Source organism: Rhinichthys klamathensis, unplaced genomic scaffold, assembly GCF_029890125.1.
Source record: "Rhinichthys klamathensis goyatoka isolate OS25496 unplaced genomic scaffold, OSU_Roscu_1.1 h1tg000265l_1, whole genome shotgun sequence".
NCBI classification, from domain to species: domain Eukaryota; kingdom Metazoa; phylum Chordata; class Actinopteri; order Cypriniformes; family Leuciscidae; genus Rhinichthys; species Rhinichthys klamathensis.
This window is the reverse complement of record NW_026606786.1, coordinates 475,122-492,130: the sequence shown is the minus strand read 5'-3', so window position 1 is coordinate 492,130 and position 17,009 is coordinate 475,122. Positions and strand designations below refer to the sequence as shown.

Sequence of the window (17,009 nt, the reverse complement as noted above, 5' to 3'; positions counted from 1 at the left end):
TCCACTAGAGGCATGGCCTCATCGTGGGCGTGGTCCAGCGGGATTTCTATCCACGACAAATGTGTAGCGGCGGGCTGGAGCTCCCCGTCTACCTTTGTCAGGTTCTATAACCTAGAAGTTCCCGCCCTGCAGGCTAAACTTCTGTCAGTCTAAGCGAGTTGTGCGTTCTGCCCAGATATATCATGCTCAGACCACTCTCACGTGACTCAGCTCTCCTGGTTGAGCTGCACTAGTAGGGATGTGCTACATGCTTATACAGACCAGTGCTCTGCTCTGTATTCCCTATGTGTGCTTATGTACGAGTGATGGCCCGCGTGGCTGGCCACCTTATTTTTTCCACTTATTGGGTTCCCCGAGAAACCTCGGCGACTCATCGGTGGTTGCTTGGCGCGCACGGCGTTGACAAAAAGTTCCCGTAGCGTAAGCTAAACTTACGCAATACGAGAGAACCTCTCGTAAGAGAACGTACTTGGTTACTAACGTAACCTCGGTTCTCTCTAGAGAGGGAACGAGTATTGCGTAACCGGCCGTGCTCGCGCCACGAGCGACTTCGCTTCAGTCGACGAAAACCAGGGAATTCAGCCTACAGCCCCTTCTTTTATACGCTAAGCCACGGCCATTCTGGCGGGCTATGACGCTATGAAGGCGCGAGCGCCCTTCATTGGGCGTGACGTCACGCGGGGCTCACTGGTAGGCTGCAGCAGATGCCCGCAGGGCAGCCAATGAGCACGCAAGACTGCCTGCTCTAGGTCTGCTAGCTGCTGCACTGCGTTGACAATGAATACAAAATTAAGGATAATTTTTTGGCTTCAATATCTCGAGAAGATGAGTCTTTCCCGTAGCGTAAGCTAAACTTACGCAATAGTCGTTCCCTCTCTAGAGAGAACCGAGGTTACGTTAGTAAACGAGTACGTTTTCATGAGCTGTATGCCAAAATCATCAGTATTAAAAAAAATAAAAGACCTGAAATATTTCAGTTGGTGTGCAATGAATCTAAAATGTATGAAAGTTTCATTTTTATCATTACATTATGGAAAATAATGAAATTTATCACAATATGCTATAGAAGGACCTGTGTATATATATATATATATATATATATATATATATAATACTGTGTATTGAAGTGGTGACTCATCTCAAGACACCTTCAGTTTGGCTTCCATAAACTAATGCCGGTAATATCTTTTATCTAGCAATGCAGCCTTATGTCTGTCAGATAACCTAATGTTTTACAGTGGTTACTAAACTGCAGTGTCTACCATGACAAATAAGATAATAATTGAGCCGTGAAAGCGTAGGCCTTCAATGTTTTGAATTGTAACAGCTATGATAAATAAGTTTTTAGTTGTGACCCATCATTTGAGTGCATGGTTTTCAGCTTAAACATTTTTTTTTTTTGCATTCTCAATCACACTAACATTACCTGTTAACTTAAATTACATGTTTTCTCTTTAATGTCAGGTCACGATGTTGATAAAAGTGCAACGTGGAGGGAAGAAGAAATTTGTGAAAACCTACCAAGGAAGATATGGTTATAAGATTAAGACATTTCAAATTTTTGATGACCAATGTCATTTAATTTAAAATTTTATGTGGTATCAGAGAGTTGTATTATCTGATTTCTTATTAAAGGAGAACTCCGGTCAATTTTAACATTGAGCTCATTTTTTTGTACATTTGGAGTGCTGTCAGTACAGACAAAAACGACAAAAATCGGTGTTGCCTACACCGTGTTATCCTCTTTTTAAAATTCGCACCCTGTTTACTTCAATGGGCAAGTTCTAAACCTGCTTTTAGCCTCTTAACAACCTTAATGTGTCATTACAAGTGCACAGCGATGTGAGTGGTTTTATTAAGAGTGACCACGGTCAATCTGACTGCAGTAGATGTGAAAGATATTAATAAAAATGATGTTAATTCAGCCAGCTCACATACCTGTATTTACTTCCTGTTTTCGTTCGAAGTCCACAGTAGTCGATTGTCGAGTTCGCGCGCGCGATCATTAGTTATATAGAGGGAATGCATTAACGTCACTTCCCCGCCGGAACACGCCCCCCTCAGCGGGACTGAGTGGCAGAAGAGCTGCTGCGTGACTGGAGTTAATAGGGGAAACTGCGTTAACGCGAGTAAAACAAACTATTATCAGTTTAAACTAAAAGTTGGACTCGATATAGTGTTCCTTACAACTTATCAAAGATCCAGTGATCCATGGATATTGACATGCAGCCAGGAATCGTGTTTCCTGACATTTATATGTGCCTGATTTCGACGCCGGGGAAATAAATGAAGACAATTTGCCTGTAAACGTTTTATATAAATACAATATAGATAGGTTTAAATCCGAGTGATCACTTACATTAATGTTATACTGTATATCATCAAATCGTCCAGCCCTAAAACTTGTATAGTTTTTTGTCAGTGTTTATTTAAAAACATCCAATTATGCAGAATATAGTCTGTTCTGTAGCTTTTTGCAGTCTGTAAAAATATACAGTACCTCAGATTTCTGGTCAAATCTAGTTGTACAGTCAATCGCAAAGCTCTTTCCCGTTTTAGATGTGTTTTGTGTGATTTTCACGGCATTCACGCTGAAAACAAATGCTGCCGCTCAGTCTTTTTGCCACTTGTGGGTGTGACCGCATTCACTCCGGCCGACGGTGACGTCATGCGCATACCCTCTATTAGTTACCAATGATCACGCACACGAACTCGACAATCGACTACTGTGGACTTCGAGCTCAATGTTAAAATTGACCGGAGTTCTCCTTTAAATGAGTTCACTGTAAAGTTGTTCCTTGTTACTTCATTTGATGTATAAGTGTCTACCTCAGGTTACACAATCCTATACTGCACTACTGTTTTTCTTTTATAATCCTGCAGGCTTGTTTTTATATAATTCAGTGATGTGTTGTTGACAATGTTTTATACAATTGTACTAAACATTTTTAGTTGGCACTCTGTTATGTATTAAATCTAAATGTTTTGCTGTTAGATTTTATAGTATTTTATGACATAGCTTAATGTGGATTTGCTCAAATAAAAGCAGTAAGTCGAGAGTATGGCGTTCAGTGAAGTCATTTTCACATAAAACATTATATAAAACAAAAGGAGTTAAATGATGTACTGTGTAATCTGAGAAGCATATAATGTGTTTGCTGTAATGCCCATTTGATTACCAAGATATTAGATTTAGATTTGCTAATGTAAGGATAGTTTAGTTTATGAAGCAGAGCCATTTGCACTAAAGTGATCATCAGTGAGGTTAAAACAGTAGGCTACAAATATTTAGAAGCTGTGTATGGCAGAAGGCGCTGATGTATTGTTCTTCAAGGAAGACACCTGTTGTTACAATTATTATTGAAAGACAGTGTTGCAGAATAACACTGCAGTTTGTTTGAATTTAATATTTTGAATTCACTGCTTTAACACAGTGTTGTGAAACATGTTAAATGAATTTGAGAAGAAAACGTAACACATACAAAATGTTTCAGCTAAAGTGAATTTCTGACAGAAACCTAGTACCTCACCAATCACAGTGTTGGATTAGTTTGACATTTTAATGGTTTTGGTTGAAAAAGACAAGTGGGATTTCAGAAGACATTAGAAACTGAGTTTAAATCTGGAGTTTAGAACAGGTAATAAGCCAGGATAAAGATGATTACAGGGATTTATTTGTCAGGGTATAAAGGGTTTTTAAAAAACGACATCTTTTTCCAACCTTAGGCTATTTATGAGAGACATCTTTATAAACCTGAGGGTGATCTTGAATACATTCATTTCAAGGCAATTTCTCTACTACTGAACAAAACACAAGAAAGATCATGGATGACATCTACTGGCAATAGAGGTAAATGCATTAGTTAGTAACAAACAGAAATAAGCACTGAAACAAGACTTGTCACATTAATCACTCATTTTCATAGTAAATAAAATAAAATAAAAATATATACATTTCTGATCTTTCCATGCAGCTGGAAAACAAAATAACGTATAATGCCCGTTATTATACGATAGCTTGTTTTGGTAGCAAAGACTGTCAAAAATAACAGTTACCCTCAGGAATATTGAATATTTGTTTTTTTCTGCATTCAATAAAAGATTCCAATTTTAATGCTGCCTATCTATTTCTGTCCATTATAGAGATATTGATTAATAGGGTGACTTTATTTTTATATATTTTTTATATTTGTATAATAGTAAATCATCAATTCTAAATAGAGCTACACCTCTCTTAATTCCCTTATACCCACACACAGGCTAAAATGCTCACCAGCATGGGGCAAAAGGCACACATTATTTATACAAATACGTTTTGTTCAAGTTAAGTAATAATCACTTTAGAATCACTTTAAAGTTTGCACTATTTTCTGTTTATTTTAATAAATAAAATAATATTTTTGGTTAAATAAATATATATAATATAAAATATTTTTTAAAAATAATACATAAAGAAATTATTTTAAAAAGTAAAGATTCTGAAAGCATTGAATGAGATCCCATAATAATTTTATATAGTGTAGCGTTTCGCTACTAGGAGTAACCAGCAGGGTAATTTCTTCTTCTGATACTTTATCACGCTTTTTGGACGTGCGCATCATAATAAACAGACTTTTCCAATAAATGTGTCATATATCACTGAAAATAGGAGAATCTCATGCTTTAATGTGGTATATGGCACATAGTCATGATAATTATGGTTCAAATGTGTTGCGTACGTTTTAAAAATAAGTTTCAGTCTTAATACTCAATATTAAAGATATCAAGGTTATATTTTAACAGAATGTTCTTTACATTATGTTGGATGATATAGGTTGATATATGATGATACAAATGTCACATATGTTGAGAGTGTGTATGAGGTTGATTGACAGGCCAGTTTACATTGCCAGAATGCATGTAACTATGAAAAAGAGCACAGTTTTATGACATGGTATATCCTAAAGCTTGCCTTCTTTTGTGACTTACTCCAGTATCCAGTAAAAGTATCTACTTTTTCTTCTTAAAAAGACTGTGTTCCGTCCACATTGGAGGAAGGATGCAGATAACAGTTAACACCAAAATCCATAAGCTGACTTCCTGACTTCCCTGCCAGATATTTAATGCAATGACTTCCACCTATTTTTAAGTGTTCTATTATATTATTGGGTCACTTTTGTCTAAAATTCAAACTCAACCATGCAACAGCGCTATAATCTTAAAATTCCTTAAAATGATTGATCGTAGATTATGCTACATCACACAATTACAATTGACAATTCCTGAACCAAAGAAACAGATGCTGGAAACAAAATGAAAATGAAAAACAATTTAAAGAGTTCAATAAACAAGAATCATGTTCATTCTGTTATCTTTTTATTGCAAAATGTCTAATCAAAAATGACTCAAACACACTTTTTAATGACTCAAACAGACTTGTAGTGCTTTATTAGACATGTGGTTCCAAATCAGAATAACATCAGAATGTTGATTTTATAATACTTAAATAAAAAAATTCAAATAAATGCAAATTCATTTTAAAAAGTTACTTTGACAATAGTGAAATTTGCACAGGATTTGAGTGTGACCACCAGATGTTACTGTGATTATAATTGTCTGCAACTCACTATAGCCAGCTATCAAAGTTTCCACTGTTAATAGTATAATTTAAACAATGTTTAAGAAAGTAATTAAACTTTATATTAAGAAGCTTGAAGCTGCCTCCAAACAAATATGGAGAAAACTAAATTCAGTGTGAAAATAATCTGAACTAATCAAACTTAATTTTTTTTAACAAAATGAACCACATTTTAAACATTTAAATGTTGTTAGTTGAAGAAAAGTTTGGGAGAGAATGTTGGGATTATAGTAAAAAAAACATTACTGTAAGTGTAGGTAATACAAGTATAATGCATTGCTGTTGCCGCCTCAGCTGTGATATACAGCTGTGGGGACAGTATGTCCTATAAAACTCAATTTACATACAATAAATACACAAAAACTGTCAAACACTCTTGTTTTCTTTAGCCACTTCAGGGTACATACAGCATGCTCAAGCTAATGAATAGTTAATTGCTTATAGTTTTATTTGGGAAGATAATGTGGGCGACTTTCAGACCCATGTTGGCAATGAAAATACTGGATTTTTCTTGAGATGTTACAGCGATTTATCATCAAACTTCTGGCAAATGTTTTAGACATGTATGCAGAAGAGACATGAGTAAAGTGCATGTCAAAGTTACAGTCAAATCAATTCCTTTATGTGGAATTTTGATCTATGAATGTCTGACTCATAAACTGATAAAAAGTTGCTTTAAAGGAAATATATATATGTATTGCGTCAGTATATGAATAAAATACTAGTCTACTTAAAATGCAGTCTGTTACAATAAAGAAAGCCCTTATGTCCAACAAACAACGAGTTAAATACAAAAAAAAAAAAAGTTTTAATGTGATTGTTATAAAGCTCTTTCATATTTCACTTTCACCCACAATAGCACCTTTGACACATTTGTTTAAGGGTATATTGTTAAATCTCAACTTATTAAAGCATAGCACATTCCATTTGTTGTAATTTGTGGAATGAAAATGAGACTGTGAGGCCCCTGTCTAACCAGACATGGATGCATAAACCACTCAGTAGGATTGGATGTTAACATCTAATTTTTACAAACAATGTATTCTAAAGTTGTTTGTGCACAGTAACACAGTAGTATCTATTTTGAACAGACTGTATTTATGTCTCTTCATTGCCTCATTTTTGTTTGCCTCAAGTTAAATATAGGCTCTGCCCTGACAAAGGTCCTCACAAATGTGTCTACATGGGAAGTGCCCAATGCGGCGCATCACCTTCAGTTGGCCTAGTTTAGATTTTTGACATGTTGCAAAGCTACTGCAGGCGAAATATTTTCCTGTCTGAATTGTATTATTATTTGTTTTAAAACTATCACTTGTGAATTGATTGATATGATTTTCTTTTCTTTTTTTTATTATATGGTTTTATATTTTCCCATATTTTTATGTTAGTAGACTATATTTTATGTTATGTTATTTTATTACACGCCGCTATGGAATACTTGATTCTGATTGGTCAATAGCGCCATCCAGCGGTATGTTATGTAAGGGATAATGTAGAGCGAGGCGGTTGTTTCGCGTCGGGGTTGTATTCGCTATAACAACCGCCTCGCTCTATAAATTATCCCGCTTATTACCTACCAAAGAAATCAATAATTTGACACAAAATATTGATTTAAAAAGGAGTTTATTGATTTAAAGGAGTTTATCCTCCAGAGTGAACAGAACAGAACTATCAAGACCGCATTCTACATTAGAATTCAACCAAGCCATGTAATAATCCCAGATAACAACCGCTCAAAACAGATAATGCAGGCTCATCCTGTGTAATATGTGACTGTATACCGTATCTCTTAAATGTCCGTCTAGTTTGAACTTGCCGCATTAGCAACTGCTCTCTCCGCAGAAGCTTTGTGTTTAAAGACATAATAAAATATTTCGACCAATATTTCGTGTCTAATTATTCAGCCGTGTAGTAAGCGGGATAATGTACATCCAGCCGGTTGTTCCCATAATATATAACTTCTTACATATAACTTCTGACCATTACATTAAATTAATTTAAATTATTTTTAGCCATAGAAAAACACTTACCCCTGTAAAAATACAAATATAATAATAATAATATAAAATAATAACAATAATAATGTCAATTTTTATATCAGTGAATTTCCATAAAATTTTAAACATTCTGGATAACATCTGAGAGATGACATGCGGATTTGACACTTCCAGTGTAGACAACCTCAAGACAACAATGTGACAGTTACACCGTGGCAATGCGTTCCAAATAATTCATTCAGGTTCTGAGCCTTAAAAATGACTTTGTTGTTTCAAATTGTGTTTTGTTTGCTGAACCTGATTTTACCAATCAGATTTAAGGGACAAGTTTACAGTTTATATCAAGTTTAGGCTTACGCTGCTTCTGCATCAGTGTTATTCTCCTATCATTTTCCTCTGTTTTTAGGGATAACTTATGGGTTGGGTTGGGTTGGGTTAGGTTTAGGGGTAGGTATATGATTATGATTACATTTTCAGACAGGAATGTTGTTCCAGGATCAACAAAATTGACCCAGGAACACCTCTAACTCTGCAAAATCAGGATGTGCATTCTGCATGCTGTAATTTATTGTGTCAGTTTTTTTCTGATTTAAAGAGATTTAAAATTCTCTCATCATTTGCACACCTTCATATTGTTCCAAACTTAAAACAACACAAATTAAGATATTAATAATCTCTCATAATTTTCATAAAAAAAATATTTTGTTCTCCTGTTGACCATATTTGGTGTGCTATTTGTATGTATTTTATGTAAATAAAACCCTAAATTAAATCTGTTTTCCATATAAATTTACAGTGTCTCTTCAGAAGACTTGGATTAAACCGCTTGATTCATATGGATTACTTTTAGAATGTCTTTATGTACTTTTTAAAGCTTGACTATGTTGGTTGCGTGGACACAAATAACGAGAGAGTATTAAAAATATCTTAATTAGTGCTCAGAAAATCAACAACATGACGGTGAGTAAATGTTTAATTACCGTATCAGGTTTCATAATTAAACCTGACACTAAATTTCAAATTTTAAATATGTAAATTTTCATATTGTCTGATTAAATTAAATCTTTAATCGTATATTAATGTTAAACTACAATAAAGAAAAGCTTTAATTACATAATGTTATATAGTACAATGACAAAGAGAAACACACAAAACGTGTCATGAAAACAGACAGGTGTTTCATTGAAGGAAAAAAAAATATCCAGTGAATATGATTAAGTCCATTGAAATTAGAAGTCTAATCTTTACAGAAGTTATAAATCTATCAATGCAGCTGGTCAATGAATCCATTGGAATTTCTACACCTGGAACTCAAAAATGTCTGCTTGTTTCTTGGCCAGTTTGGCCACCTCATCACGGATGGCTTTGACCAAGGTTGAAGTGGAAAGGCTGCTGAGAGGGACGCTGGTGATCGGATCTCCAGGCTCTGCTAGACTCTGCTGGGACGCTGCGATGGAGGAAGAGGGTGGATGGTCTGGACCACCCTGAATGGCCTGGCGGTGGTGCAACAGGAGAGGGCTGCCCTGAGGATAGTGAGGGTGAGGAAAGGCCTCTGCGTAGCCTGGTAAGGGCATCTGAAATAGAAAACAGGTAACATCCAACAATGCCTGAGCTAAAACCAGTCAGCAAAGGTGTATTGTTATTTTTTATTGAGTCTTGATCTGTGCTGCAGTTGACCAAACTCTACACTTAAAGAAGGGAACCAATAGACAAATGCACAAGAAAGAGACACTCACGATAAGGAAAACAAAAAGCTTAATCTACTAATATAATAAGTATTATTAGTGACACTCCATTCAAACAAGTTTGAATTGTGTGATTTGATAATTTTATTTAAACTATGAATTATGAAATCATAAACACTGTGAACAAGGGTCACATTGTCACCAGGGTTGGGCATAGTTCAAAATGTAAGAATTGACTCCTCGAGTGTAAATTTGAATTGAATTGGCCACCCCGTCAAAATGCTTAACCCCGCCATCAAAAAAAAAATGTCCACTGCCGAATTGTTTTCAGTTTAATTTATAAAACTAAATATAAATACCTAAAAATGTGGCAGTTCATTCCGGGAAATAATGTTGTTGTTGTTTTTTTTCACATTTAACTATTAAATAAAAAAGTATTTTTTACATATAATTACATTCATCTGACTGGACAAGGAGGTCATTTCATTGTTTGTTTGTTTTACTCTTCTTGTCTGTGTTTACTGCAAACATTTTGAAACTTCTTGTTTATTGAACAGGGTTGATGAAAATCTTAGGGGCAAAAGTTAAGAAAGTTCTTAAGATAATTTCCAAGAAGTTTGTACGTACAGTATGTTCCTAAGTGCAATTCATAAAAACTGAAAATTAATAAAGAATATTAAAAATAACTTCATTTGTTTTTCAAAGATGAACATGGGTTTGGAATGACATGAGGGTGAGTAAATGATGGCATAATTTTCATGTTTTGGGTGAATTAATAATTTTAGAAGTTCTCAAATGTTAAGCTATATTTATCGATTTTAATACTTTTGAAGACAAGGCTTTGATGTGGTCTTACTATCCCACTAATGAGGCTGCTTTGTCTAATACAACAAATTCTAAACTACATTTAAATCTTAACATATCTGATTGATATCTCTGCCTCAGATGTCACACCCATGGATCGCTGGCTGAACGTCTGATGCATATGGTACACTTAACTGGAAACACTTAAGGATTTACGAAGTCGTAAATCTTATCCTTGGGGGTTTCAAGACAAATGGGAGATTATCCTAAATTTAAAGCATTATTTACTATGATTTTTAAATCTTTCCCCACCAGCATTATTTAAAAAAAGGTTGCCAGCCACTGCCAGCCTTTTTGATCATTTTCACAAAAATGTAATGGCCCCCAGAATATTTTGTTGTGTGAATATTTGAACATGCAACGTATTCAAAGGAAAGAACAGGGCCTTTGCCTTTAAACTTAAATTAAATTGTTTTATTCTAGCTTTTTGAACATTTTGAACAAAAAAGCTGAGAAAATTACATTTTTACAAGCCTTCTATAAGGTGCATAAGCAATGCTTTTATCGCTTGCTTCTGCTTCTTTTTTCCCCTGTGTTTTGATCCGGGGTTCTGTACTCTTTCAGATGATAGATGTGTAATAGCCCTACCCTACCATATAACGGTGAAAACACGTTATATTCCACCAATGCCAGGGAAGCATTGTGTCATAAATGACGGAAAATTCCATCAATGGCAGGGAAAGAGTTAAGAACATTCTTTTTAATAACCTGAATTCTTATTAAGATCTAATAAAAGAAAATAGAGCTTAGGAAGAATTGTAATCTTAAGAATGTTTTGTGCCCCTGATGTATAAAAGAAGATTATCAGAATATTTCTATAGGTTAAAGGAATTTCATTTCATTTTCATTGAATTCTACTTCCTTAAATTCTGCACAATATTTTCTACTTTAATTCAAATCAGTAATATGAAAGTTTTTTTTTTTTTTTTTTTAAAGTCAATTCGATTCTGAATGGCACACAACCCTGCTTGTGACAGATGAAAGAAAGAAAAAGAAAAGTGTTCATTTGAAGAAATGTGCTCAACTACCCCGGAAATTTGTAGTTTCCACTCAACGTCAGCGATAAATTCAGTTCAGCAAATGGTTTCTAAATGACACTGGTTCTGCAAAAAGACACCGTGTGAATGCAGGCACACACAAACAGGGATAAGAAGGACATCCAAAAAGACGAGCCTTGCACCCAAGGGCAGGTCACATGATCAGACAGAATGTACCCCAAATTCAGAACAATTTATAGAAGCACATGTGACAGACCAGTTCTGCTTCTCTTGGTTGCAGTCCATGAGGTTTACTCCACATTAAGTTGTATTAGTGGTGCATGCAGTCTTAGGATGCAACCCAGTTTGTGAAGCAGAATTGGACAACTAATAAAGAACCGATAAATAAATATGATAAATGTATTCTTACAGATTCTGCCCACTGAGGAGGCACGTCCTCGGGTTCGGGCGGGTAAGACATCCAGGATGGGCTGTGATAGGAGGAGGGTGGTGTAGAGATGAAATATCCTGTGCATCCTGGACGAGTGGCTGGGATGGCGTACACTGCTGTCATAGGATTTCCTGTGGGTCAAAAAAGGAAGAGATTTTAGGGTATATTTGAAATAAACACATGCTATTATTAAGCATATTGGGATTAACTCATCTTTACATATTCTGAAGGAAATATGAGTAGTGTTTGGCTGTGCCATACTCATGGCCATGATGCTAAAAAGTTGCTACGGTGCTCTGTGTGGTTGCTATGTGATTGCTTGCTATTTGACGTCAAAATAGCCCACCCAAAAATCTATGTTATTCTTTTCTAGATATGGGTCCAGTCCTTCCTTCAATGTAAGTTTCTGATGTTTTCACATTTTACCATCAGCCAAGTCATTTAAAAAAAGTAACAGCCCAACTCTCGTCAACAAGGTTTACAATTTGAGGTATCCTTCACGTGCAGATCACCAATGATCCAGGAAAGGTGTTAAACTTCCCTAACTTAAAGGGATACTCCACCGTTTTTTCATATTAAACTATGTTATTCCCTTAACTAAGACGAGTTGATACATACCTCTCTCGTCTCAGTGCGTGCACTCAATCGCTCTGACGCGCGGTGACACTTTGATAGCACAGTTCATTCAATACGTGCCAAGCAGCAGAGGTGGGAGTAAGTCACACATGTGCAAGTCACAAGCAAGTCTCAAGTCTTAACCTTCGAGTCTCAAGCAAGTCCAAGTCAATTTTTTATAAAAGCAAGCAAGTCAAGTCAAGTCACTGCCTTATGTCAAGCAAGTCAAGTCAAGTCACATGCCTTATGTCAAGCAAGTCAAGTCAAGTCGTAGCTTGGGTCACAAGTCACTGGCAAGTCATACAAACGTTTGATGATTTCACTGAATTTATATATTAAAATAAGTTAAAACTACATAAGTTGTGGACAATGGTTTTATTTGCAACATATTTTTTTTTAAATATGCATTTCCACATACAGCTGAGTGGTTACTACAATAAAAATCTAAAAAAAAAAAAAAAAAAAAAAAAAAATGTCAAACTACATAGCCTAAAATGTAAATGTAACTGAAATTAGGCCAACATTAAAGCATGAAAAAATAAATATGCCTCAAACATTGCAGAAGACCATTAAAAGGTATTAAACAATTCACAATTCAAGTATAATGGTTCCTATGCCACCAAATGGCATTCTTCAAACTGGCATCCCCTTTATATAAGTTATATAACAGCCGTTGGCATTTAGCCTATTATGAAGTTAAAACCGCCAATAGGTGGCGCCAAATCACCGTCTTAATGTACGAGTCATAGAAGCAGTCAACTGATTTGTTCAAAATGACAGATTCGTTCTGGAACTAAGCAACTAGGTCACTGAATCACAAATACGCATAACTCTTTCTGTGGCTTGTTTGGAACTATTGTCATTGGAGAAATAGAGCAAAAACAGAAAATATTTGGAATATTATGTCTAAAATGTCACATCACAATATTCACTCTTTGTTTACTGAACTGTTTTTATAAAATCATCACATTTGCAATCACGCCAATAATCTGGAAATAGTTTTTTATATATGTTATAATTATGAAAATAACTCATACTAGGGCCATTTTTCCACCACATTTTGAATTTTGGGTGCATATTAATTCTGCTGGCATTTTTTGCCACCAACCCCCTGATAACATTAAGAGAAACAAACGACAAAACTAACAGTTTTCTATATTGTTTTTCGTCATTGGAAAGAACAACATTTTTGGCTTTAAAGCATTATTTAAAAAGAAATGTGGCAAATGTTATACAAAACATATACCATCATTAATTATCATTTGAATATTGACAACATTAAGCTACATTTGAAAACATGTGTATAAAGAGGCATGTTGTTTTGACCAATATTATTCTCTCTAGATTTAAAGATAGTCAAATTAACTATAACAAACAGGTTAAACAAGCCATAGCTTACTTTTAGACGTGGTGAATGAAGTTCGACTGTTCGAGGTTGTGATGGTCGTCCGATATCCCTTGCCAGTTATTATGCGCACAACAAATCTTCTTGCATGAATATGGTCATTTTCTAGTGTTTATATCCAAAAAGATACGATGCAGGGAGATGTTTTTGTATTTAGCGCGCTCACCGCGATGTAGGCTATTTCCTATTTCTGGGCTTGTGCAGCGTCACGCAATCGCGCAGAATCTGATGACTGACGTCAGTGGTTCCGTTGCTTTCATTTTGTTTATCAATGGATGTTGCGATGATTTATATAAAAATGTATATCAAGTCATTCTCGAGTCATACAGTTCAAGTAAAGTCAAGTCTCAAGTCATTGGATAGTCAAAGTCAAGTCGAGTCATTTTCTTAATTTAGTCAAGCAAGTCTCAAGTCCTTAAATTTGCGACTCGAGTCTGACTCGAGTCAAGTCATGTGACTCGAGTCCCCCATCTCTGCCAAGCAGAGAAGCGAGCAAACACCTCCACGTTTTCCCTATTTAAATACAGTTACACGAGTAGTGTAACTCGACCAAGAATGGTGACACAAAATAAAACGTTGCGCTTTTCTAAGTGTGTAAAGTGGATAACTATAATGTATGGCGGAATACCACAGCAAGTGCTTGGGAGCACTTCGACTCGGCGCATATATATCTATGGACTCGGCGCAGTAATATCATCACTCCGGAGAGGGAGAGGATTTTTCACGTTTGCTCACTTCTCTGCTAGGCACGTATTGAATGAACTGTGCTATCAAAGTGTCACCGCGCATCAGAGCGATTGAGTGCACGCACTGAGACGAGATAGGTATGTATCAACTCGTCTTAATTAAGGGAATAACATAGTTTAATATGAAAAAACGGTGGAGTATCCCTTTAAAATATAAGCATAACTACACTCAACATAACTACACTAAAATGAAGGTTCTTTATTGGCATCAATACATAGTTTAGGCATGAAACTCTAACCGAACGCTAATTAGTTCTTTCAATGCTGCGGCACCAGCCAATCAGAAGTACTTCCACTTAACCATATATATCGTACCCTAGCTTGCGATCGGCACGCTGCGCGATGTGAAAGCTTCTGTTATCCATCCTCCTCCTGTCACAGTGTCTGGTTGGGGTTCCCTGGGTGTCCACTAGAGGTCTCTCTCCCTTATCGTCACCAACTCATCATGAACTGCAATTCCCATAATCCTTTATCTGTACTCATCATCTGATCATTGCACACAGCTGTTCCCACTCACATCGTTTGCACCTGGCTATTTATACCCTGGCTGCGTTCCAGTCCACTTTTAGACACGCACTTGCGAACTTCCCTAAGCACTTCCCCTCGGGGGAATCCCTGCCGCCATTTTGAAGTGCGTTCCACTTCGTGAACTGGACGAGGGAAGTTTATATGGACAGACACTTGTTCCCTCGATTTTGACCGAGGGAGCGAGTCTACTTCATATGGCCCAATCCCAAATGGCACACTTCATGTGCACTTTCGGTCTTGTGGACTTACAATGGCTTCCGCGTGCGCGTGTCCGTTAAGTCCGTGAGACCGCAGTGTGTCCCATTTGTCATTTTTAGATCTCTGCGGTCGATTTGCGCCCTTGATGCGCACTTTTGCCGAGCCCGCGCTGATGCGGACTCCACAGCAGACTTCTTCCCGACATTCAAAGCGGCGTTACGTCGCGAAAGTGCGGACTCAGAGGAAGACCGCGAGTGCTTAGGGTTCCATTTGGGACAGGGCCTATGTACACTTCAGGCAGCTCCATATACCACAATGCAACACAATTGTGATGTCACCGCAGATCTCGTCTAATCACCACCACCACAAACAACTGATATATTAATTATATATATTTTTAATTTAAAACAACCCAAACACACCTATATACATTTAGATGCTGCATTAAACAAATTCTTAAAGGAAAAATAAAATAAAATAATAAATCAACTCCATGGCTGATTCCAAGTGATCAAGGGCTTAGGACGTTCCAATCCAGCCAATTGCAGTTTCCGCCAGTAGTGGGCACTCGTGCAACGTAAGCAATGACGTACATCCGAGTGAACAAGACGGAGGGAAGTTAGCGAGTGAAGGGCATGACAATTTTGGACTGGAACGCAGCCCCTCTGTTTCTGTGTTCATTGTGGATTCCTTGTTTATTGTCTTGTTGCACTTCTTTGTTTCACTCCTGATTGTTTCTTGTTTTTGGACTGTCATTTATGGATTTTGACCTTTTGCCTGGCTGGATTGTGAGTAGCCTACAGATTACCCTAATAAACTGCGCTTGGATCTTACCTTTTCTTGTGTGCATTACGTGACTCCTCCCAAGAGCCATCTGTAGAGATCTGCTACAGGGGTTCTAACATTTCTTGCAGCAGCCTTTCCTTTGTTATTTTTGACTAAGCTGAACAAATTATTGTATTTGCTCAAAGTATTTGGCAAAATCAAGCCTATGTATATTCCATGTCCCATGGAAAATAAATACTAGTTGAAATGTATCCACTCTGAGAGTTGTCATGACTGAAATGTTTTTATGAAGAACCTTCAACATCCATGAAACCTTTCCATTGCACAAATGGATCTTTAAAATCGAAAAATGTTCTCCAGATTAATAATGTTCTTCACACGAAAAAAAAAATGGTTTTCCCTGAAAGATTCTTTGTGGACCAAAAAATGGTTGTTCTATGGCATCACTGCAAAAATCTCTGGTTCACTTTATTTTGAAGGTCACTTTAACACAATCTGTTGACTATAAGTAACATTGCACCTACAGTACATGTCTACTAACTCTCATTAGAGTGTTAGTAGAGTATTAGTAGACTGGTAGGGTTACCCCTAAAATCCACTGGATCCGTCTACGGTGCGCAACGTCAGCGCCACGTTTTTGATGCGTCCCTAGCTCGGCGTCAAAGTCCACTGGAAGCGTCTCAGACGCGTTTCAGCAGCGGAGCATTGGTGACTTCAATCGGAGCGTTGTTTATTTGTTGTTCATTTGTCCTCTTTTGACGCGGGAAGTGGCGAAAATAGACCTGCTACCTATTCTCTGGGGAGCGGAGCGGAGAGACGCTTCTGGGACGCTTCTGAGACGCGCTGCGTCCGCAGCTGGTGGATTTAAGAGCATTGACTATAATGGCCGCGATTAGTGTTATGTGGATAGCAGATGAACCCAAATGCAGACAGCAAATAACTTAAACAGGGGTTTATTAAAGACAAAAACAGAAAGCAAAACCCACGATGGGGCAAAACAAGACAGGATCGACTTGACAAAGATAAATACTCAGACGGTAAATAACAACTATGACAGGAACAAAACACTTCTTTAGACAAGACTCTCTACAAGATACTCACAGCTAGAATCACACAACGTATGATAATGAATCGCACAGG

At 36.7% G+C, this 17,009-nt stretch overlaps 1 protein-coding gene across 1 annotated transcript in view; it reads right to left on the bottom strand.

Moving 5' to 3' along the window:
• Positions 1 to 8,745: 8,745 nt before the first annotated feature.
• Positions 8,746 to 17,009, bottom strand: part of kiaa1549lb (KIAA1549-like b) — a 221,877-nt gene continuing 213,613 nt past the window's right edge. Inside the window, exons 21-22 of the mRNA XM_056267890.1 lie at positions 11,571 to 11,722; positions 8,746 to 9,188 (exon numbers count right to left, since the gene is read on the bottom strand). Coding sequence (XP_056123865.1) covers positions 8,913 to 9,188; positions 11,571 to 11,722 — 428 coding nt within the window. The 3' untranslated portion in view covers positions 8,746 to 8,912. The remainder of the gene's footprint in view (positions 9,189 to 11,570; positions 11,723 to 17,009) is intronic.